The sequence below is a fragment of the Gallinula chloropus genome (assembly GCF_964237585.1).
Source record: "Gallinula chloropus genome assembly, chromosome: 3".
Classification (NCBI taxonomy): Eukaryota; Metazoa; Chordata; class Aves; order Gruiformes; family Rallidae; genus Gallinula; species Gallinula chloropus.
The window spans coordinates 54,132,773-54,157,747 of record NC_140087.1 but is presented as its reverse complement, the minus strand read 5'-3'; the positions used below and the strand labels follow the sequence as shown (position 1 = coordinate 54,157,747).

The following is a 24,975-nucleotide window of genomic DNA, read 5'->3' as shown; positions in this document are numbered from 1 at the left end:
ATTTTTTTCAACGAAGAAATGCATTATGTAGAGAAACATGTTGCTATAACACTTAACTTCCCATCCCAGAGTGCTGATCACTTTTGGTTTGACTCCTGAGAGGGGGCACTCCGAAGTCTCTCTGGAAGTAGGTCATAGGTAAAATGTAAGAGGAAAAGTAGCTCTACCATAACTGCTGATGTTTCTTGTAACTCTTCTCATTTCTTGCAGGTACTGTTGTGTGATTTACAATGGAAAAATTGCTCTGCAGCATCCTGGTGTTTGGAATGGCTGTCATGGTCAACGCTTGTCCTAAATATTGTGTCTGTCAGAACCTGTCTGAGTCTTTGGGGACTTTGTGTCCCTCCAAGGGTCTCCTGTTTGTACCACTAGACATAGATCGAAGGACTGTTGAACTCCGACTTGGGGGCAACTTTATTATTAATATCAGCCGACAGGATTTTGCCAACATGTCTGGACTTGTTGACCTTACTTTGTCCAGAAACACCATCAGTTACATACAGCCCTACTCTTTCACTGACTTGGAGAGCCTTCGATCTTTACATCTGGACAGCAACAGGCTGCCTGACATTGGAGAGGATATTTTGAGAGGCTTAATTAACCTTCAGCATTTGATTTTAAACAACAACCAGCTAAGCAGCATATCTGATGAAGCCTTTGAGGATTTTTTGCTGACACTGGAAGACTTAGACCTTTCCTATAATAACCTCCGAAGTATTCCCTGGGAATCTATAAGGAAGATGATAAATTTGCACCAGCTCAGTTTGGATCATAACCTGATAGATTATATTACAGAGGGGACGTTTGCAGATCTCCAGAAATTGGCCAGATTGGATCTAACATCCAATAGACTTCAGAAGCTCCCCCCTGACCCTATATTTGCCAGATCTCAAGTAATTCCATTAGCTGTTACCCCATTTTCTCCACCTTTGTCTCTCAGCTTTGGTGGCAACCCACTGCATTGCAACTGTGAGCTACTGTGGTTAAGGCGACTTGACAGAGATGACGATATGGAAACTTGTGCTTCTCCTCCAGGTCTAAAAGGAAGGTACTTCTGGTATGTACGGGAGGAAGAATTTGTATGTGAGCCTCCTCTTATTACACAACATACTCACAAGTTGCTCGTTTTAGAAGGGCAAACGGCCACACTGAAATGTAAAGCCATCGGGGATCCCACCCCCATTATTCATTGGGTGGCCCCTGATGACCGTCTCATTGGGAACTCATCAAGGACAGCTGTCTATGACAATGGCACCTTAGATATCCTCATCACCACCTCCAAGGATTATGGGACTTTCACATGCATAGCAGCCAATGCTGCTGGAGAGTCCACTGCAACAATTGAACTCTCAATTGTTCAGCTCCCCCATCTGAGCAATGGCACAGGCCGAGCAGCCCCACCGAAATCCAGGCTCTCGGACATCACCAGCTCCAGCAAGTCTAATCGCGGAGAAACAAAAGGCCCACCAGAAAGGGCTGTCCTAGTGTCGGAAGTGACCACTACCTCAGCTCTGGTCAAATGGACAGTGAGCAAATCGGCCCCTCGGGTAAAAATGTATCAGCTGCAGTATAATTGCTCGGATGATGAAGTCCTGATCTACAGGTAAATGCAATTGCTGTTTTGTCCTCTGATGATGTCAGGGGGAGGAAAGCAGGATATGAAGTCTCCTAGGTCACTGATTTGACATTGAACTGAGGTAGCACTGTCTCTGCCAATGGTAGCTATTAACAGTGCTTGATAAATTTGTGTTGTGTCTGTCAATTTATTTGTTGGTTTGTTCATCACTTTTCTAAGTCATCCATTACAATCTCAATAGTATTCATTCTCTAACAACAGCTGTTTTCAGTAAAATTTCCAATTTAGGAAAAAAATAGTGCTGCAGTTGGTAGCCTCCTTACTAGGCTTAAGAGAGAAAGAAAAACTTGACAGGGTTGAAGTCAGAAGTTTCTTTTTCCACCTCCTGTAGGTGGGATTGAAACATACTACTGAGAGAGGAAGAGACGTGGGAGGAAGTTTGTGCTGTCTACCCATAACACAGGCTCTAATTATTCTGTGGTTCCAGAGTCGGGGTTGTTAGCAAGGCATTTTTCACCTATATGAAAAAGCTTGCTTCTTACTTCCCCAACATCTGTTTTACATGACTGTAATGGCTGAAAACTTTAGAGTATTTAGTGTTTAATACTGTATTAAATGCAAGAACAGATAGAGACAATTTCAAAAGCAAGCTCTGAATGTTCATTATGCTCCTCCAGTTCTACAACTCCTCCGACTTTTAATGATGTAAAGCAAGAGTCGCAGTGAACCTAACTGTGAAAAAAAAAAAAAAAAGAAAGAAGCTATAAATGTTAGGAATTGAAAATGGGTAGGAAAGTTCTTAACAGTACAGGAAAAGAGAGTTACTCCCTTTTGCTTCTGTCTTGGAAGAATGATTGATGTAGTATGTTCATGCTAATGATGAATCCCTAGAAACCACGCTTTCTAGATTTTTTATTGTAGAGGCAACAGTATCAGCTGTATTGAGCTGAAGTCTGTCTGTGAGCTACCAGCAGAAGACAGACTCTCAGGGCGAAGCAGAACCAAACACATAAACTCCTATAACTTTACAAGCATCCTGAGGCCAGTGGAGAGAAACTGGATCTGGTAGAAGAATAATGAATGGGATTTGGGTTTTGAGTCTAATTTAAGGACAAACTCTGGCCAAAACATAATCAAAGCCATCGATTTCCTCAGTAGGCTTGGGGTTGTTTTTTGGCCTGTAGACTAATGTGACCTGCAGTGAGAACTAAGGCACCAGTCAAGTCATGGTACTCAGCCTCCAGATCCTAGAACAGACCTTCAACCTGAGAAAGTAAAAATGAGAAGTAGCAAATACTCATGTGACATTTTCCACTCATTCTTCTCCTACAATGAATTCTTATTTTATAGGGTTTCATTTCAGAACTGAATATTTAGTTGACATGGACAAAATTTTGTGTCAAAAATACTTTTTCTCTCAGCTGTAGAACAGAAATAACAAAGTGATTGATTTAACTACTCAAAACTTAGTTACTTTTTGCCGAAAGCTGAAATAGTCACCATCAGGCCCAAAGAACATTATTTTAAAAGGATATTTATTCAAATACTGAAAAAATATGAGGAAATTCAGTTCTGTTCACTTCCATTCCTCAATTTTAAAACCACTTTGAAATAATCAGATCAATTAGGAGGTGCAAATTATTTGCCTTGCTTTGGCTGATGTAGTGTGGAACACTACAGATTTCGGGACTTGAAACAACATGGAGTTAAGTAGAATGAAAGGATAAGATAAAACTAAGTAATGATAAAGTAATAGGAACAGAATGAAAGAAAACATGCTAGTGTCAGTTTTTCCTGAGGCAAAGCTGTTGGCAAAAACTCAACAGTATTTAAGATCCTGAGCCCAGTGGAAGGCTGAAAAAATACTCTGAAGGATGTGTATACACACATTGTAATGTGAAGTTGCCCCAGTGAACAGGAATATCCCTGCAACCAGAAAGAGATGTTAGCAGAGGTTGTCAGGCATTGGAAGTGATTGCATATGTTGATTTGCTGAGGCAAAGGATGTCCACAGTAAATAAAACAAACAAGGCAGAAGCTTATCCTGTCCCCAGTGCTGCCTCTCAGTGAGGTTTTGGCCCTTTGTTGCTTTACTTGGTTGTGTCTCAGTTTTTCAGAAACACTGTGAGGACCATGCTATTTCCATAAATCTCCCATCGGGACTTTTTGAGTATTCATTGATGATGCATTGCTCTTTTAATTTACAAGCTCTCAAAAGCACTTCACCAAAGAAAACAAATTTTATTTCTCTACATTTTGCACTAGGGAAAAAATGAAGCATAGAAAGATGAAGTGAATTGTCCAGCGCCTGAGAGTTAATCAGTGGCACTCATAATATCAAAACCAGCTTTTATGACTTTCAGCCAGGGAACCACTCAGTCCCTTAGAGTTAATTAACTAAAGCTGTTTTGCTTTAATTGGTCAGATACATGTCACTGCCATGAGCGTGTAGAAAAACCTAAGGGAAAAGGATTTGTACAATGCTCTGCTCCATAAAATGCTGTGTATGGGCTAAATGGGATGTGATACTGCTTAGCTGCTAAAATGATGGGCACTTAATGTATGTTAATATATGTCAGAATGTCAGGACTGAGCCACACTGGCTGTGGTCAGCTTGAAGGGATCCTGCCTCAAGTAAGAAATATGCACGCAAAAGACAAATGTTTGCTGCATTCTCTGCTGAGGGTTTTTCATGAATGTTGCATTCACAGTGAAAGAGTGAAAGCGGAAGTTCTTCCCTCAACATCTCCCTGGGTCTTTGCCCAGAACTCCATTCCCATTTCTGCTTCCATCCTAGCTGTGGTCTTCTATTTGCAGGAGCTGCAGATAGTGCGGAGGGGACTGTGATGGAATGCAATAACCCTATGAAAATTCAAAGGTGTGGGAAACTATAGCAAGTGTTTTCTGTTGCTCCTCCTGATTTCACCGAGCTGAAATGGTATCAGACTGTGAACTCCGGCTCTGGACACACCAATGCCAGTATAATGAGGACTAGCAGGAGGACCACTGTTTGTCTGCTTCCCCTATCTGACCTTCCCTTGTATTTGCCATCGCTGAAGCTAGCAGCAGGTTTTTATCTCTTTCAGTGGATTCAGGATGCATATTTCTGATACTGATCTAATGAGCACCGTCCTGGATCAGCACTCTGTTCCATATGGCTTCCCAGAGTGAGAAGGAGAAACTGAAGGGAAGGGAGTGATAGCTTGTGTAAATGTCTCAAAGAGGCAGCTTGGTCAATGTCAACTCGCAAAGACAGTGGCTGGCCCTCACACTGGCACCAAATCAATAACCTGATGCTGCTTAGAGGTGACATACAGTATTATCTTTTCCTCTTCATTGGCAGAAGGGAACATTTCCTCTTTAATGGAGCATATGCTTAACTTTTGGTGATATCTCAGAGCTTCCTTTCTGTGCCTTGACCTGTGCCATACTGAAAAAGATCCAGGTGCCACGGGGGGCCTGTGCTGGAGTTTGTGTTACACACAGTCAACCACCGCTGTTTTACAGATCTACGTGTGCTTCCATTTAGCTATTTTTCTCTCTCTGGCCTGTCCTTGCACTATTTTTAGTAATCCTGCTGTCAAGGTAATGACATTGTTTCTCCTGGAACAGGACTAGGATTCCTGTCTTTCTAGGCAGAGAGAAAAGCTTGTTTTGCTTTTTTTTTTTTTTTTACTTCCTTTTCTACTTTTTTATTGTTTTGGGTTTTTTTCTCATTTTGTATTTTTTCCCTTTTCTGATTTATGTTGCTTTTGTTCTATTTTTTTTTCCTTTTCACTCTCCTTAACTGTCCTATTCATCTTAGTGGCATTCTAACCAATGCTACCCTAGATGGAGAAAATGGAAATTGTAGGCAGTGTTATAAAACCACATCATGGCCAGCAGGTGCCACGGAGAGAAGATAATAGGTTGCTATCTCTTTCTTCTGTTCAGGTACACAGGTTATAAGAGCAGGCCCTTATAAAGTGGAAATTAAAATTTCACTAAGAATCGGAAGTAAATTTTTCAAACTGCTGTCACATAATAAGGTCCCTTGGCTGGCACATGTAGCCATGGTTCATTCTGCTCCAATCCAGAAAACTGGGTATACATGGGCACTGATGGGATGCACCCATGAGTGCTGAGGGATCTCACTTGATGCCAGTGTGAGGCCATTAACTTTGAATAATCATGGCAACTGGGAAAAATACCTGAGGACTGGAGGAAAGCAAATGTCACTCTGATCTTCCAAATTGGCAAGAAGGAGGACTCAACGAACTGCAGGGCAGTCAGCCTCACTCCCCTCGGAATGTGATGGACAAACTAGTCCTGTGAACCATTTCCAGGAACGTGATGGAAAAGAGGTGATTGGGAGTCATCAGCAGGGATTCGCAAAGTCATGCTGGACAAACCTGATAATCTTTTACAGTGAAATAACTAGGTTGGTAGACAAGGTAGTAGATGGCTACCTTGGCTTTAGTAAGGCTTTCAAGATTGTCTCACAAGATCCTTGTGGAGAAGCAGATGAAATACAGACTGGATGAGCAGTGAGATGGACATTAAACTAGACAAAGAGTTGAGCCAGGAGGGTTGTGATCAGAAGCACAAAGTCTAGTTGGAGACCAGTAACTAGCAGTATAGCTATATAACCCAAGAGTCGATACTGGTCTGCAACCTATTTAACATCTGATCCTATTTAATATCTTCATTAATGACCTGTATGATGGCACAGAGTGTACCCTCAGCAATTTTGGTGATGACACAAAACTATAAGGAGTGGCTGATAGACCAGTGTCATTCTGTCATCCAGAGGAACAAGCTGGTGAAACAGGTTGAAAGAAACCCCATGATATGGAACAAATGGAAATCCCAAGTCCTGCCCCTGAGAAAGGATGTACCAGATATGCTGTGTCCACCTGGTTAGAAAGCATCTTTCAGAAAAGGACCTGGGGATCCTGATGGGTACACAATTGAACATGAACCAGCAGTGTGCCCTTGCCATAGAGAAAGCTATTGGTATCCTGGGCTGCATGAGGAGTGAGGCCAGTAGGTTGAGGGAGCTGATCCTTCCCCTACACTCATCACTGGTGAGGCTCATCTGGAGTGCTGTGTATAGTTCTGACTCCTCAGCACAAGAGAGGCATGGAAATACTGGAGTCCAGCAAAGAGCCACTAAGATGTTTAAGCACCTGAAACACCTCACATAATAATGAAAAACTGAAAGACCTGTGACTTATGCCTGGAGAAGAGAAATCTCAGGAAACTCATCAGTGCCTACAAATACCTTAAAGGAGGGTATAAGGAGATGCAGTCAGGCTGTTTTCCAGTAGTTCCCAGTGCTGGGACAAGAGGTACCATCTGAAGGTGCACAGGAAGTTCCATCTGAACATCAGGAAATAATTTTTTACGGTGATGGTGACTGAGCACAGGTGGCCCTAGGAGGAGCTGGAGATACTCAAAAGCCATCTAGACATGGTCCTGGGAAACTGGGTCTAGGGGGTCCTACTTGAGAAGTGGGGGTTGGACAAGCTGACCTTCAAAGGTTTCTTATTCAACCATTCTGCAATTCTGTAATCCTAAGTGCCACTCAGGTGAGCGCTTCCTTTGACACTGAGCTAATCACTGAGTAAAAGGTATTTGTAACTATTCCTCCAGAAGAGTATAATACAGTTTGCAAATGGTAGGCCCGGTGAATTTACATACTCTTAGACAGTTATGTGGGTATTAATGCAGCAGCTTTTCCACTCTTTCATCCTTTCCTGTAATATAAATCACTCCTAAGCACACACCAATGGCAGTAAACAAGTATTGTACCCATCACTTTTAGCCAAGACCAGAACTTTGTGGCAAAACACACAACTGAAAATCACTTACTCAAGGAAAAACGTGCAGGAAGAGTAACCAATGTCCAACAAAGAAAGGAATGGAAAAACACCAGAGATCTGCAAAGCAATGTCAGACTTGGGGTTAAAGGAGCAAACATAAAAATCCTACCTGTTCCTGGGAAAGTTACTAGTGCATTTTTCCTGGTCTAGACTCTCAACGGCATTTAAGAGCATGAGACTTATGATTAGGCACTAGCATACTTAATTAATTTTGAATAAGGGATTGAATTGAGATATAAAAATCTGGAAAATAGTATCTTTGGGCCTCAGTTTCCCACCTGTAACCAGGGGTGACAGCACTACCTTGCCTCATGATGATAAACACATTAGAAAATGCTGTGGAACCAGGAGCCCACATGAAAGAATAGGGGGACTGTTGCTTTGAAGTCATAGTGTGGTCTGCAGCAACAAGGATAGTCATGAATGATTAAGATGGAGAGTTATGTAACTGGAACACTTGAATCCAAGTTAAGCATCTGGGGATAGAGACTGTGTCTTTTTTCATGTGTAGAGCACCCTACATGATGTGGGACCAAACCTCAGTTTTGGCCATCGGGCATTGGTGTAATATATAACTTCACCGCTATTTGCAAAGATGAATAAATCTGCAAGTGTTTTTTTAGAACTTCCCAGGTCATCCTGAGCCTGCTGGCTGTGTTTTGAATTAAAACATCAATGCAGCCACTTAAAAATGTACATCTGAAGTGCGACACTGCCATTAGATTTATGAGAGATTTAGGTCTATTTTATTTTGTGGTATTTCATACTAAGAGTGATAAAAACAACTGTACAAATTAAGAATTACTGTAGCACTATAATCTCCCTAGCTTATAAATTCAGCTCTGGAAAAAAAAGAAAGTATTTTATATATCTCTGAAAGCTTATTTTTTCCATATATATTTTATGTAGCAGGCAGTCTAAACATTAAGATACGAATAAAAAGCTCCACGTCTCCAGTCTATTTAAACAATGGTACCATGGATTTGATTACTTAAACAATATAATAATGATTTATATTTACACAGCTCCCTTTACTGCAAGTGCTTTACGGACTGGCTGAGCAGAAATCGCTGCACCAACCACGGCTATCCCGTCACCTCGCAGTTAAATATTAGCTGCAGTTTGGCAGTCAGGTGAAAGTGCAACTCCATTTTATGATCAAAAAAATTCCTTCAGCATTTGCACTTACTGATACTTTAACCTAGATAGCAAGTAATTAATTTAATTTGCCACAGCATAGTAGGATAAATATACCCGTGCACTCTTCTAACTAACTGCATGCCAATAAGAAAATGCAAACTTCAGAAATAACTACGTTCCATAAGGATGTTCCTCAAACAGGAGTGCCACACTGAACACAGTGGCATGCATCAGAGGGGATGCCGCTGTTGTATGGAGGTCTACCAGCTAAAACATGACAACAGAGGAAGACCTGCTCTGTTGCTGTTGGGGCAAATAATCTCTGCATCCTGATGTCGGAGTAAAGGGTGATTGTGTTGTTTTCTCTCTGAGGAAAGTTCGAAATACGTATTTCTGGTAATTTTAGAAAAGGCGGGGGATTAATTTATTCAGAGAGGCCCAAACATCTATCCTTACTCATGGGTGGGACAGTGGGTTGATACAGATGAAGACTCATGGGTAAATGACTACCACTCTTGTATCCCTTTGTCCGTTCCACTCTTGTCCTCAACCTGGCTAGGCAATGACCTTCCTCCATGGCTCACAGCTGAAGCAAAAAGCCCTCGTCACCCTCAACATGCAAGCTGAGATATTCTGGTTGCATTCTATCCAGCATAAAAACCTTGATTTGGTCAGAGCATTTATATATTTAAACACTGAATAAAACAACCATTGGGAGGAAGGACATCACATGAAGACATTAATCATCGTGTATTCATCATTTGTATTTGACAGGTTGAGCCAGCAACTGCATAAAAATAAAAACCTGAAGTCACAGTTCCCAAAGGGAAGCAAAATTTATATAAGCAGAGCAGGGGAAATTTTGACATGAACATTTGGTACTTCAGGTCATCTCATCTGAGAGCGGTTTTCAGCAGTAGTGTGCAGAAGTAGACTTCTCGAGGACCCTCAGCAAGTGCAGGCTTGCTGAAAAGGATCAGACATAATGAAGAAGATGCTTCACAAAATATTTATTATGGGACTGTGGGGTCTTATTTGCGTCTGCTGAAAAATTTTTCAATTAGACTTTTCTTTTTATTTTTTCTTTCTTAATGGAAGCATTAAGACAAGAAGAAAGGGCTAGATGAATTATATTTTTTTTTAGTTCAGGGACAGAAAAGTACAGGGACAAATGATATTTTAGGGTTGATTTCTGTTTGCTTGTGTTTAGTTTCTTTTTTTTTCTTTGCAATATGATTTTTTTTTAAAAAAAAAGAAAGAAAATGCGGTGAAAATGACAAAAAATACATGTATTGCCAGATAATGAGGTAGAAAAGAGTAATACAAATTCAGAAATTAAAAAATAAATATAACAATATTAAAAAGAAACAAAAATTAAAGAAAAGTAGTTTTACATCTTAGTATTGCCGCTAAAGTTGTCCTAGATTGTTGTGATAAACTCTCATCCACCTGGTGCTTGTGCAGAAACTAATGAGACATTCACTGGTCAGGGCCAGCCCAGTTCATTGTGAGCACAGGCAGACCATGCAAACACTACCCAGACAAGCATTTTCTCACTTGATAACCAGCCACCTTTCTCTGGCTTGGAGGCATTCACGTTTCCTTCAAAATTTAACAACTGTCAAGTAACATTTAGTGAGGTACATGTAGAGGTTGTATCTTACAGCTTTCCCTCCAAGCTCTGCCTCGGGAGCTGAATACAAAGGCAAAGAGCCTGATTCTCAGCCCCTGTTGCACTGCTGGAAAGTAACCCCACCAAAACCAGGTGTGTTGCACAGGATGGAAAGGAAATCAGAACTGGTTTTCAGCAAAAGGCAGCAGCACTCCCTTTTTTATCTCTGCTGCTAATTATTTATTTAGCTCATCATAGGCTCAGCTTTTTCACTTGAGGGGAATTTGGGATGAGCTAATGCTTGCCCATAACATCTGCCACAACCCCTTTTAGCTGCTCTGAACACAAATGCCAGGAGCTTTCCTCACCCATCATTGCAATTACGAGCATCTGATGCCAAAATGAACTATTGAAATAAGATTTTGATTAAGCTTTAGGTGCGTCAACAATTTGGCGTCTAAAGGAAAATTTTTAACACATTCAGTTTCATACCAGTCCTGAATATTAAGAAGCCAGCACGCAGCTGCACAGTCACTGCTGTCTTTCATGGTTTAAATCTAGGGCAGGCTTACTGCAGGTCATGTGCTGCTCCCTGCAAAAAACACCGTTGCCGTTTGCTGACTGCTTAACAGTAACAACCTCTCAGGTCATTCATACATTTCAAATTTGGTAATTCCCCCTTGTAATATCATGATCTGTGGAGAAAACACAGCACTTTTGGTGTTGTTACTGTTGTTATGTGTAGGTTATAAATCTGTTCAGCTTCCAAAAGGCATCTTAAATAGTATCGAACTCAGATCAGGACTTCATTGCAATCATGCACCTATACAATGGAGATGTGTTGTCTCCATCAAGGCTTGATTTCCTCTGCAGTTTGTATGTGTAATGCCCATTCAAGCACCCAAGATTTTCCACTTGATGCCTGAATTTTCATTTCTTTAGGTGGTACCTGCAGCAGGTTCCCAACATTCTTTGTCTCTCCAGTGCTGATCCATTGAGTTCCAGGTGATGTCAGAGACCCATTCTATTCCCTCCCTCCCTTTGGTTAATAGCTACTGACATCTGGGTCCTTTTAGGAGATGTGGAAAATATTTAGGGGAAATCAGTGACCACAGAGTGTGACAATTGTTCCTAGCCTTTATGTAACTGAGGACTTGTTCCCTCCCTTCACTTCATCCTTCATTTTAACTGGGACACCGGCAATCCAGGTAATCTTCAGACTACTCAGAAACCTCCTTCGAGAGGTTTACTTTATAGTAAAATAGTGGCTGAAAACTACTTGCTTGAAGGAGAGGATGATTTATTTTTATCCACAGGTGTTTTACAAGAGAGTGATAAATACAAAAGGAAAGCTTGAAAGCATATTGTATTCCTAAAACATATCGAGTTCCTAAAATTTGCCTTGCCAGTTTAATAGCACTCTGCTTAACTTAGCTCCCACGTGCTCACGCGCAGGCTCTGGGCTGTGGGTAGGTGTGAGAAGGTGCCTTGACAGCTCCTGCCTCCCCAGCCATCTGACACCCTACCCCCTACAGCTCCCCTCTGAAGTCATAGAAAGCCTTTTTACTCATTTAGTTGAGATTTGTGGTAGGAGGGACTTGTAGGAAGGCACTTGCTTGTCCTGGTACAATTTGTCTCTCCAGTGCTGAGTGGTTGAGTTCTGCCTGCAGGCATTGTTTTGGGGTTCATGCAAGAAATCATGTTTAATTTTTTATGTAGGACTATTTTACCTATCAAATCCATGAGGCAGGACAAGGAGGATGTGATGGCAGAATAATTCAAAGTTACGAATACTATTTCTCTGTGGTAGCTGCAAACTCATCTATCTAATTGCTTCTTCTAAATTTCCTATTATCCCCTCTCTCTTTCACACCAGGTCTTCTACTTGTATGCTCAGGTTCTTTTCAGAAAAACCGTGGGCTTTTTGTACAATGATTGCAGTGCTTAACCCTAACATATAACAGCAGTAACACAGCTTGTTTCCTTAAAGAAGAAACTTAAGGGTCATCATTTGAAAAATATAGAACTGAAAAAGATGCAGCACTGGGTAAAAAAGTATTAAAAAAGGACAATATACAAGATTAAATAAATTGTATAGTAAGCCCTCATTATCTTTAGCTCTTACAAGCCTGGTTATTTTTTGATTTGCCTATAATAGAATTTCTGAGCAAAATATCTGCAGAATGAGGAAAAATAATTATTTTCAGGTCATCCAATTCAAGGTGAATGCAACATTTGTTTCTCATTTAAACCTATTCTGAGGCTTTAAATCATAAATAATGTTTATGTTAATGCTCTGGTCAGGGAAGGATGAAAGAGGAGGATTTCAGACAAGCTGAGGAACTTAAAACGTGAGGCAGAAGTCAGATTCATAATCTATGTAAGTTTTTGTGCGTTTACAGTGAAGATTTGTACTACAAAAAAGTAATTTGTTGGGGTTTGGGGTTTTTGTTGTTGTTGTTTGTAAAAGGGCACAGAAGCAATGCAGCTCAAATTTTCAGTGGTAGAAAAAGAAAATGCAAGGTAATAGATATCTTCAGAAACATGATATGGATTATTCCATTGCTGTATTACCCTTTCCCCCCACATCTTGTTTTACACTCTGAGGACAGCATGGACATGTAATCCATAACAATCTCTGCTAGGGCTAAGAACAAAGGTAATCCAGTCCTAGATGAAGGTAGCAGTCTAGTACTTGAAAACCTTGAAAATATAATGCAAATGAGGAATTATGTTTAAACTGAAATGTTCCAATTTTCATAGTAGAGTAAAAAATCAGCCCAGGCCGTGTTGCTACGGCCCTCCCTGCATCTCAGACTCACAGCGTGATCATATGAGGTCCCTGAGCATTTGAGAAGGATCCTGCAAAGTGACACTGCCTAGGATGGAAACAGCAGCTGGCTTCAGCATTAGTCAGAGAGAGATGTGGAGTGGAAGCAAAAACCACCTGTGTGCCACAGCAATGGAGAAAGCTGTGCTGGTGCTGGGTGGGAGATAGAGATGCGTAGCTTGGCACCCTCGGATGGGAAAGGGCTCATCCACCAGAGGCTACTGCCATGCTTTTGGGTGGCTGAAAGCCCCCTGTAGATGGCAAGGTAAGGCTGTACCGTAACCCCCTTCTGTTTGGCTGCTCGTGATTTGCAGATTAGTTTATTTGCAGAGATGAGCAATTTGAGACAGCCAGCACTAGGTGTGAATTTGTGCCGAATTTACCCATCTGTCCCTTGCATCATTTTGAATTTGCCTAGGATTAAATTTTTTAATATATTTATTGCATCATAATTTACTTGGTTATTTTTTTTTAAAGGCCTGTTTGTTCAACCTAAAACTTTTTTACTTTTTTTTTAAATTACTTATTTCTTTATTTAATCAACTTGGATTGTGGAATTGGTTTTTATGTAGATAACCCAAACCGTGCTCTGAATTCTTTTCAGAGTGGGGATTGCACAGGCAGTAGCTGCCCGATAGACATATGGGCAGCTGACAGCATCAAGGCACCCCACCAGCAGCTCTGTCGTCTGGCAGATTGCCTCAGAGAGTCAGGCTTGATGAATCAGTCCTTCTGCCAGTGCTGGGGGGGTGGGGGATGCCTGTGCCTCCTCTCCAGAAAGCTGCTGCAGAATGAGAAAGATACATGGCAGTGATCACTGAGCGTCCCCGCGTGTTGTACTGTAGAGCTGGGATGGTGACATCTAAGTGAATTTGACTCTTGCTGATTTGAGTATGGAGAGGCAGAATTTCATCTTGGTTACTCCAGAGCTTGGTGCACACTTGTGATTCTGCTGTATGCAGAGGTTCATGGCTTGGGAGTGACATGGGGAGACATTTGACAGCACTGCCAAGGTTGGGCAGTGGAAGAGAGGAGGAGGAATGAAGGTGGTTGGCTTGACACTGTCCTGTCTCTCTGTGCCTCTTCCCTAGCATTCCTAAAAGGCAGCTAGATGTTAACCTAATCTGAGTAGGCAGTAGAGCCCAGAGGACCCCTGCTTTGCTCCCCCTTGCAGCTCCTCTGGTTGCTGTTTCAGGCAGTGATGTGACAGTTGCTTGGTCTCTGAGCAAGCAGCAGGAGGATCATAGAATCATAGAATGTATTAGGTTGGAAGGAACCTTTAAAAGTCATCTAGTCCAAACCCCCTGCAGTAAGCAGTGACATCTTCACTAGATCAGGTTGCTCACAGGCCCATCAATCATGACCTCTAATATCTCCAGGGATGGGGCCCCTACTACCTCTCTGGGCAACCTATTCCAGTGATCTACCACCCTCATATTGAAGAACTTTTTCCTAATATCCAACTTAAATCTACCCTTTTCTAGTTTAAAACCATTACCCCTTGTCCTATTGCTGCATGCTCTCGTGAACTGAATGGCCACCATAGAAGGAGTCACCTTCAGATCCTGACTCCTGTCCAGGGCCTTGTACCACCCAGGGTGGCTGTTGCCACAGGCAACTGGCTGAGCAGAAAGCAGTGACAGCACCATCTTCCTTGGGTAGGATCAGACAAGCCTCTTGTGCCCTCAGTGGTGCTAGTGAAACTGCAGTCTGTCTGCTGGAGAAGCAGTGCAGGAGTATCTCTGTCAGACACTTGGCACTTGTATGGTTTGCTTAGGGAGAGTAGCCAAATGGAGGACAGAAGGCAGTATGTATGGCTAGCAGTTTAAATTCTATTTACTTTCTCTGGGAACACTAGGGCCTTATGAGGTGAAGGACTGTTTGCAGGGGGAAGGATGAAATAAATGGTGGGGGAAGGATTCATGCATGTTAACAAAAGCCTGAGGGACAGTAACAGTTCCATTTCAGGGCTCAATACTGCACCTTTGTTCAGCTCCAGGTTTGAATGGGATGGAGAGGTGGTGAGACCTTGTACTGTACAAACTCTGCCTAATGGAATCATTCAAGGTTTTAGCTTGTACAGGGTTGGATTTTTTCCTCCACTAAAACATAATATTGTTGTTTGTTTCACCTTTTCTCTTTGTTTTCCCCATCCAGGCTCTGTCATAGTAGATAATTATATTGGCTGTGGTTTAATTAGCTAATTATGCCAGAGCTGGAGTATTTTTCAGAGTAATCCTTTTATTTATTTGTTCTTAAGCAGCTTCCATTGGGTTTTCTCCTAGAATTTTCTTTTTATTTCCTTCTGTGGCAGCACAGGTGTTTATAACTGGTTTTGTTGAGGTTTATGAACATGCTGGGTGTCCAAGTGAAGTGAAAGGAATAGCATTCTGGAGGGCAGAGGTGGTGTATTCCTGTGAGTAGGACACTGACAGAAACCTTCCTGCAAAATTTAGTTGATATTTTGGCTTTTGTATAGAAAATAACAACAATATTACAGCTTTACTTTTTTTAAAAAAAATGTTATTTTAACCTTCATATTAACATCTTTAAAGGACACATTTTATCTAGCAAGGGTAAGGCTTTTTGAATTTGGCCTTTGCATCTCCAAAGAAAGAATGAAAGAAACAATTCCCTTTTCCTTAGCAGGGTTAGTTTGTCAGTGTATAAATCTTGTTCCTTTTGCTGGCTGTATTGTGGGAAAAGATTTAGGTGCTCATTGAGTTGCTGAACTAGAGGTTACAGGGGAATGGAATCAAAGTTATGTTTAGATATCTTTTTTTTCTTGAAAAACCCAGAGAAGACAAGGAGTAGCACAGAGAAGCAGGCAAGGAGAACTGCTCCTTGGACTGATTAGCATACAGATTGGTAAGATTTATGTTGTTGCAATGTGGAAATATTTATGTGTATTTTTTTCCTGTGATGACTAATTCCAGCAAAGTCCTACAACTTTCTGTCCAAATCCATATAATTTCATAGTGGTGATAGCAAATCATACTTTTCCATTCCTTCCTATTTCATGGCTATCCATTTTTGTGTGATTAATGTTGCTCAACTATGGACAGTGGTATTAAGCGAAGTCTCAGTAAGGGCTTTTACTGTATCACTGCTCTCACTGTGCATGTGTGGGGTTGTGGTGGAGACAGTTTTCATCTTTCTGGGCACCCCCTGGACATGGCCAGTCATGGCAACAAGGCCAGTGCTTTGATGAAGCATTTGGGAACTTGCATGTACTATGAGCTTAGTCAGGATCACCTTCCAGATGCATGGTGCTGAGAAGTTCCCAGCTTTGTTAGTCATGGGGCTCCGCCTCCTGACAGTTTGTTGGTCCCCATACTTCCCCAGTTAAGACTGGCTTCTTGAGCTTCATGTCTATCAGTTGGAGAAACTGTATACGTCTTCACTACGTTAAAACATGTTTTCTACCCCTCTTTGTGAGAGTTCAGTCCGTAAGCTTTCCATATTTTTAGGGTAGCAAAAGGAGTCCAGAAAAAGACTTAGGACTAAAGTCCTTCCTCTCATTTAGAAAAAGTCCCTGAGGACGTAGTCTCCAAGTGTTTTCCTGGCTTCTTCCATTTTCTTCTCTTCTGCTTAGCCATGGTTAAGCTTGTTGATGACAGGGGGGTATATACTTACAAGAGTTGCAGGTTGCTTTTGAAACCAGGTCAGTTCCCAAACAAGAGATGTTATCTTGGGGAAATTTTGAAGCTAGTGCCTCGGTTTACCCAAAGCAAACCTTAATCTGCCATATAATGGGACAGAACGACAAAGTAATTGATTGCTCCTTGCATTCAACTAGGAGCAGATTAAAAAACTAATTAAAACAAAATAATCCACACTAGTCTCAGACTCATTGCAACAGCGTGCAACATCTGTCTAACACACCCTCTAACCACCTGCATCTGCAATGGCTATGAAGAAGCAAGCCATATATCAATTCAGTTTTATTTTCTAGCCCTGTTTAAAATGGAACAAACCCTGGAATATCTGTCTCATGGGAAGTTCCAATATTGCAACATCTGTTTCTGTCAAGAATCAGGCTGAAAATTCTCCATAATAGTTGCTTTGTTTGCTTATGGAAAGAAAACTTTAAAAGTATTTCATTTGGAAAAGTGGAAATGTTGCTATCAATCTCTTTGTGGATGTTACAGCTTTGGGACTGACAGTCCCATCCCCACCATACATCATGCCCCTTGGGGACCTATTCTTCTCCTGGAAGCAAAATCCCCCAGATTCATTGCATTCATTTTGCTCTCCCCTCACCACAGAGGTTTTCCTTCCCCACATGTTGTCCTTAGTTTCAGCCCCTGTAGGGGCAAAGGCATGGTTGGGGCATACAAGGAGAAGGGGTGGCTATAGGAAAGGAGCTGAGGACATATTGGGGAGCACAGCAAGGGCTGGAAACAGAGCATCCCTCTCAAGTGTCAGGGAGAAGAGGAACGCTCCTCACAGGTTTAGCTTTCATTTTAATTTTCCCGACGAGAGGCAAGAAAAATGGATCTAGCAGAACCTTCTATTTTATCAAAACAAATGTGCTTTGTTTGAGGTATCTGGACAGCTTTGCTGTCAGAATACTAAGGGTTTTCTAGATGCATCTAGTGCTAGTGCCGGTAAGCACTTTGAATGCGTGGTCCAAAGAAATCCAACTAATGCAAAATACTTGTGCACTTTGCACAAGGTCCCTCAGGGAGGGAAAGATTTGGCCTGAGTAATGAACCCCTCTGCCAGACAGAATCCGAACAGCTCTGCCTTACTCAGCTACAGCTGCAGGAGCTGAAAACCTCCAGCTGCAGCTCCCGTCCTGGGAGCCGTCAGGTTTTTCAGTCATTCTCTGACACTAGCGATAGATATCACACTTGTCTCATCCCAGCTGCACCCTCCCCGCAAAGGTTTGTGCTTTGGCAGAACTGTAAGTCAAACATGTTTTGCTCAATTTTTGAGCACATGATGTTTTGTTTTTTTCCTTCGCAGTGGCAGCATAACTTACTAGGTGACATGCGTGGCTGCTCATCTGCATTGCTGTCTCTTTACATGTTGCTTTAATGACAGTTCAAAAAGGCAGAGAGCTACACAACATTTAGGTAAATCACAGAATTGTAGGGGTTGGAAGGGACCTCGAGAGATCATCGGGTCCAACCCCCCTGCCAAAGCAGCTCCCTAGGACACATCACTCAGATAGGCGTCCAGACGGGTCTTGAATATCTCCAGAGATGGAGACTCCACCACCACCCTGGGCAGCCTGTCCCAGGGCTCTGTCACCCTCACTGGGAAAAAGTTCTTCCGCATGTTGGTGCGGAACTTCCTGTGCTCCAACTTGCAGCCATTGCCCCTTGTCCTGTCTCCACAGACCACTGAAAGGAGGAGGAATGAAGATGGAACGTGCAGTATGAAAAGGATGACATATGTGAGCACATAAAAAGGTGCATGAAGGCAGATGGATTGATTTTGAGAAAATAATTATTTATTTTTCCTCCCCCTCTCCCTTCCCAAATATGAATTAGATGTAACTTCGCTTAAGGCAAACCCTGTTTCTTTTAATTTTGTTCTGTCTTGGATTTTGCTACAAATCAAGAGCTGACTACAGCTAAGATAGTAAGGCACAACAGACCGCTTGTCAGGACGGGATTTGCTTTTTCCCCTTGTAATTCCATCCATGACCGGACTGAGATTTCTACAGCTTTATTTTCTATTCAGAATTATCAAGCCGGAGGTTTTGTGAGACTTTTTGCTAATTAGCTTAAGTATGAGAGCTATGACTCTTGACTTCTCTGTGCAGAGATTTTTTTTGTTGAAATGTTTCTGTTAGATAAATAGTTCTGGACTCTGATTTATGTTCTGACCTGTTTATCCTTGTGCTCTCTCTTCTCACCCCACTATTTTGAAATGCCTTCTATAATAACGATTATTTTACCAAGCATACATAGATTAATGTCTACTTATGAAGTGGTTTTGTCAATCAACGTGGAATGTTCCTGATACATGTCTCTATCATATACGTAATGGAAGCTACACTTAAGATAACCAGAGGTAGAAGCAGCCTGCCATGAGGCCTCAGAGATAAGAAGTGCAGTATTATTTTCAAAGATGGGTTAACAGACACAGTTCTCTATTTGGCTTTTTCTGTTCTCCAGCACAGGGGTAACATGAGGTGCTTTCTTTTGCTGTAGAGCAGGCCAAGAATGGAAGCAGAACAGCCTTTTCTGTGGGTTCCAGTCCTATTTTGTATCCTCAGAAGCTATGGAAATTTCACTGCTGTTCAGTCAGATTTGGATAAGCACCAAAACTTTGCAGAGACTGACTATTAAAATAAATATTCAAGCTTTTCTTAATTAAGCCATTTCTAATTCTAAATATCTATAGGTAGAAGAGCTCAGAAGATTTTAGATCTCTTTTCTCCAAAAATGTAAAGTGAAATTATACATGTAAGAAAAATATGTAGGAAATAATATTCCATTCCAGTAAATTTTGAAGGTTTTAACTGAAAAACAAGCAGTGAAGAAAAGCTTCCTAAGTTCTGCTTTTAATAATGGATAACTGAAAAGGCTATTTTTTTCTCGAACCTGTGAACACTCTTATTAAAAATAAAAGATGCAAATAGAATTACTTCATTTTAATATTTTTACTTTTACTAAACAAACCACAGCTTCTAAGAGCTACAGGAGACTTTTCTGTTGTGAGTCCAGAAAAGCTCTGTTGAACTTCAAAGCAGAATTTTACGGTGTGCAGCTGAGAGTTCCTACAGTTAGTGTTTTGGCAATCTCGCATACCTTCTGTTTACGAAAAAGTTGAGTATAGTTGACAACCTACACAAACAGACTGTCTGGCTCCCCAGGAGAGCTTTCTGTACCCCCAAGCTCCAGCTTGTCTAGTTTAGACAGTGATTGCAGAGGCAGCTCAAGGAGGACTGTCCTTCCTCCTCTTCCCAGCTCCACAGAGAGGAGTGACAACTGCTCTCCCTTTCCCTGGGGCTCGTGTCTCAGGTAGACCTGAGAGCTGGACTCACCACAGTCACAGACAGCAGGGCTAGCACCCCATGTTGCCAGGATGGGGGTAAACTCTTGTCTCTCCAAAGTGGTAGGTTTCGAGCTCTTGGCCAGCCAGGAAGGTGAAGATTTTAGCAGCTGAGCCATTTGCGGACGATGTGCTAGCTTAAAGATAGTCCCTCACTCTCTGGTACATGAATTTGTTCTACAGGTCTAACAGAAATAAAAACTTTTAGTAGCTAAAATCTGCAGATGTACCTCCAAATGACATGACAGATACATGTCGTGGTTTTACCCCGGCTGAGAGCCGAGATCCACACAGCTGACTCAGGGTCAGGAATTGTGTGACAACAACCTCATCCTGAGATGGTTGAGATGGCCCCGCCTCATCCTGACATTCTTCTGATGGCCCCGATTCATCTTCATCCTCATCCTCCTTCACTACAGGAACAGCTTGCTTTGTGAGTTTCCTCTTTCGTACAGGAGCAACAGACGCTGGTGTGGGTTGAATTTTTGTTTTATCGGCAGTATCTGCTGTAGGGATAGCAGTAGCTGCAGCATCGGTTGGACAGGTTGCAACAGCCACATTTCCTGTCACAGGGGTTGCAGTAGCCACAGTGCTAGTCACAGAAGTTACAGTGGCCTCAGTGCTAGTCACAGTGGTTACAGTAATTGCAGTGCCAGTCATAGGGGTTGCAGCAGCTACAGTCTCTGCTGGTCTGTTTTCCTTCCTTTCCCTCTGACAGTACTGACAGTGCTGCCTGCTATCAAGCAGTGTTTGGTAAATAGTGGCCAGAGCCCATCACAGTGCAGTAAGGTGTGCATCTCTGGGAAACTTACAGCAATTTCTTTTCAGATATGCAGTCACTTTATCAGGGTCCTGTAACTGTTCAGGGGTGAAACTCCAAAACATCAGGTGTGAGAAAGTGCCTAGGTAGTTGCCCATGCTCTGCCACATACCCTGCCACTCGTGATTATCTGGCCTCGCAGAAAACTCTTGAGTGGTATTCATAAACCTTTGCTTAATATTTAACAAAAGCTGAACCATTTGCACCAAACCTAAAAACAGCAAAATGCTAGTTTGAATATCCCAGGGATACTGCAAATTTTCAAAAACTGTTACCAGAGCTGTTGTATTTAGCCCAAAGGAAAAGAAAGCAGCGTAGATATTTCTTTCTGTACTCCCACCATACCAGCTGCCATTATTAACCCTTCCCTGTCCAAAGAATAGACAGGGCAGCAAAAATCTCATACAAGTACCAGCACAAGTTCACGATCATTAATATCACTAAATACCAGAGCATCGTGACCAGAGACTGCTTAAACCAAAGTGCTTATCACAACTTTGTCTTAATTACAATCGGGTCAGGGTCAGATCTACCATTATCCCAACCTTTCGGGCCCCACGTTGGGAGCCAAAAAGACTGTCATGGTTTTACCCCGACTGAGAGCCGAGATCCACACAGCTGCCTGCTCCTTAAAGGAAAAGAGCAGGGGAAGAGGGAAGGGGTGTGTGTGTGTGTGTGTGTGTGTGTGTGTGTGTGTGAGAGAGGCAAGGGAAGGGAAAAGGAAGGGGCAAATAACCCCAAAACCAAGAAACTAAGAGGCCCGTGGGTTGGGATAAGGATAGTTTACTAAGATAACAGAAAGATAAAATATAACAATGCTAACAGGACTTTAAAAGCAAAAAAAAATATATGAAGCTGTTGATACACAATGCAGTTTCTCACTGAACCTACAACTCAGGCCGTGCCACCCAGAGCCGTTCCAGAACCCGACCATCCCCCAAGAACCGCGCGTCCCGGAGCCGCCCTAGGCCTTCCTCCTGTCCGCCCCCCCGATATCCTGGGCAGGACGTAATTGGTGTGGAATACTCTCTTTGGCCAGTTCGGGTCACCTGTCCTGGCTTCGCCCCTCCTTTCTCATGAAGAACTGAGAAAGTCCTTGACTGTCTGACAGCAACTAGAAACATCAGGGTGTTATCAGCACTGCTTTCATTTGAACTCCCAAACACAGCATTCCATCTGCTGCTACAAATGAAGTTAACTCCATCCTGACCAAAACCAGGACAATACACTACGCCCACAAGCAGTCCTTGTGTAGGCTGGTTTATTAAGCATCTGCTTTTTGGGATAAATTGTGTGCTGCATTAGAATGCACTTCCCAGCACAACTGCAAATGAAATAACTGCCATAGGCGCAGGTACTGTGGACAGTAAGTGATGACTGCCTGTCTGACATTGTCTTCCTGCAAAGTGAACAGAAAACAGGGTATAGGAGGTGACAATAACCAGCCTTAAATTACTTGTCTGACTTCTCATGTTGGTGACCTGGGTTTCATTCTCTTGTATTACATGCACATATTGATCTGAAAACTATAACCTGACTTATGAAGAAACTCCTAGAGAACTTGCAATGTTTTGTTGGCTTGAAAGATTTATCTGTTCCAAGGATGTTCCATTGTTCTCACATGCTGAAACTTTGAATGAGTTATGGCCCTGAAGACAGTGAAATGCAACTATTAATCATTGGCAGCAATGGGATATCCTCCATGGGCATTATGTGCCATTGTCAGTAGATCATAGAACTGGTATTGACCTTGAATACAGAAAAGTAAAGGATAAAGGTCATCTTTATTTCATCTACCCAGCAAAAATTTTGAAAATGGCTTGTCATGAAAGCATTAAAGATCTACTGCACAGAACCTTTGGTCTGAATACTGGTTTCCACTGCAGAACTTTCTGATTATCAAAGTATTAGTAGAATCACTTCAGAACTGAGTAGTACTGTAGAAACTTTAACTAAGATGCTAAGCTGAAAATACATCAGTTTTAACATTCTTCTGCAGTCTTGCGGTCCTTTGACCTTCAGAAAAAGCTTCGAAGTGTTTGGGGAATTTTTTCTATGTCTCTTTTAATAGTCATAATGACACACAGAATTACCTCACAATCACAGACGTGTTTCAAGTGGAAGTGGCTGGATACAAAACAAATGATCTACCTCTGGACACTGGGACTACCTTCCTTTTTCCTTTCACACATGAAATATAATAGTCTTCTTTTTTGCATGGTGTCTTTGCATCCCCTTCAATTTCTGCCAGTTGTCCTAGGTCTTTTCCTATAAATAAACTCTGGATACTTGTCTTCATGCTTTTCATGGCCTTGAGTAGATTCCCTGTTGCCACGTGGGCTTTCTTAAGCCTATCACTCAACCATTTTATGAGGAGCCATTGACTGTTTCTCCAGTCATCTTAGGCAATAACAGACCATCCATCATCCATGGCATTGCTCTTTATAGTCCCCTAAGAATAGAAGTTCATACCATCCTCTGACTCATCCGAAATAAAAAATCACAACTTTAATAATTCACAATGTTTTAAATAGGTTGACTTTGTCTCCATCCTGCTTCAAAATCTGTTGTTTGTATATTTGTTCTTATATGCAAATGTGTAAAATATCCTTTATGTTTCTCAGGCTGAAGTGAGGACCTATACATTCAAATTGGAACAAACTGTGACATTTTAACCTTGTGGTATGAAACAGTAGGAGAAGGTGAAGTCACCAACTTATCCCTTGGGAAATCCTTAAAACCGAATGTCCAGTAAATTGCTGTGCTGGGGTTCACTGGAAGAATCCCTGGATAAACTCCTCAGCCTATGCTGAATTTGGCTGTCTAGAAGGCCAGACTTAGATGATCATGACTATCCATATCGTTCTTAACATTTGGGAACAGCCACCTACAAAAGCAAGAATGTAAAAGCAGTCAAGCTATCAATAAAAGTCTTCTGGTAAAGTCAGCTGGTTCAATAAAACCAAACATCTCTGTGCACGGCAATAGTACGATTGCATGCACCTCAACTTTTGTGAATGTGGACACTTTAACTGGCAGTCATGTCACAGCAGTTGTATGTTGAGTGGCTCTTAGACTATATCAAAAATGGGACTCACCTTCCCTGAGGACTAAGAGCCTTTTTAACTAACATGATAGAAGACTGCAAGGTTCTAGGTCAGTGATTATCTCCAAGTACCACCCCTCCCAAGGCTGATGGGAACAAAAAGTACTGATCATTCAGAGACTCCTGGGCTACAATTCCGGTAGAAAAGATCCTACCAAACCTTAAACAATGTCCACAAGTGTAGAAAGCACATGGCAGGATCAAAGTCTCTATTGTTGCTCATTCCCTGGGTAAGCTATGAAACTACGATCCACTAAGTTGCTCCTATCCTGTTCCTCCAGAATCTTTCCAATGGATTTTTTCTCAGGAAGATTTATACTTGTAAGTAAACTGAGAAGAGGGCATTATGGTACTTTGCATTGGGCTGCAACCGAGAAGGAAAAATGTGAAAATGTATACTATGAAAATGTATCTTGCTTGACTTTAGGGATGGTCTTTGGTAACCAATTCTTTGGACAGTTGTGTGCAAGGAGCTTTTGAGTACTGCAGACACATATCTCTGCCTTTCAGCCAGTCTTCTGTGCTGTTAGTCATTGTGGAACAGGTTTGGGCTAGATCTGTCTTATTAGGTGTATTGTTGTCTGAGGTGGTTAGTAGTCACCGGAGTAATTCGTCAGTGTCTTCCTCTTTGCTGCTTCTGCTGGTGTTATTGATACGCCTGTGTCAATGCCTCAAGAACTGCAGTTCCAGCAGATCTGCAATTGAGAGATTGCAGTATCAGGTTTCTCTTAAGAAACAGTCACAGACTCAGTCCAGTGGTGCAGCTTTGGGCATGTTTAGTGAGCACAAGCACAGCTGTAAAACACTTCTGCTAATACTGAAGGAAAGATTAAGGTGTAGTGTGTTGGTAACTGGGTGAACAGCCTCAGTACCAAAAGACTTCCTAGGACCACTGTGCTCATCCCCACAACTCTGTTTTGATTTAAACCAAGATATATATTTACATTTTTGCTATATCATCTTTTATGGCCATACTGTCCTATATACTTCCAATTCACCTTTCTCTGAGTCATCCT

The 24,975-nt window shown here is 41.9% G+C and overlaps 1 protein-coding gene across 1 annotated transcript in view; it reads left to right on the top strand.

Annotated features, from left to right (window-relative positions):
- Nucleotides 1-230: 230 nt before the first annotated feature.
- Nucleotides 231-24,975, top strand: part of LRFN2 (leucine rich repeat and fibronectin type III domain containing 2) — a gene marked incomplete at both ends in the record, with an annotated part of 42,628 nt that continues 17,883 nt past the window's right edge. Inside the window, one exon of the mRNA XM_084262363.1 lies at nucleotides 231-1,603. Coding sequence (XP_084118489.1) covers nucleotides 231-1,603 — 1,373 coding nt within the window. The remainder of the gene's footprint in view (nucleotides 1,604-24,975) is intronic.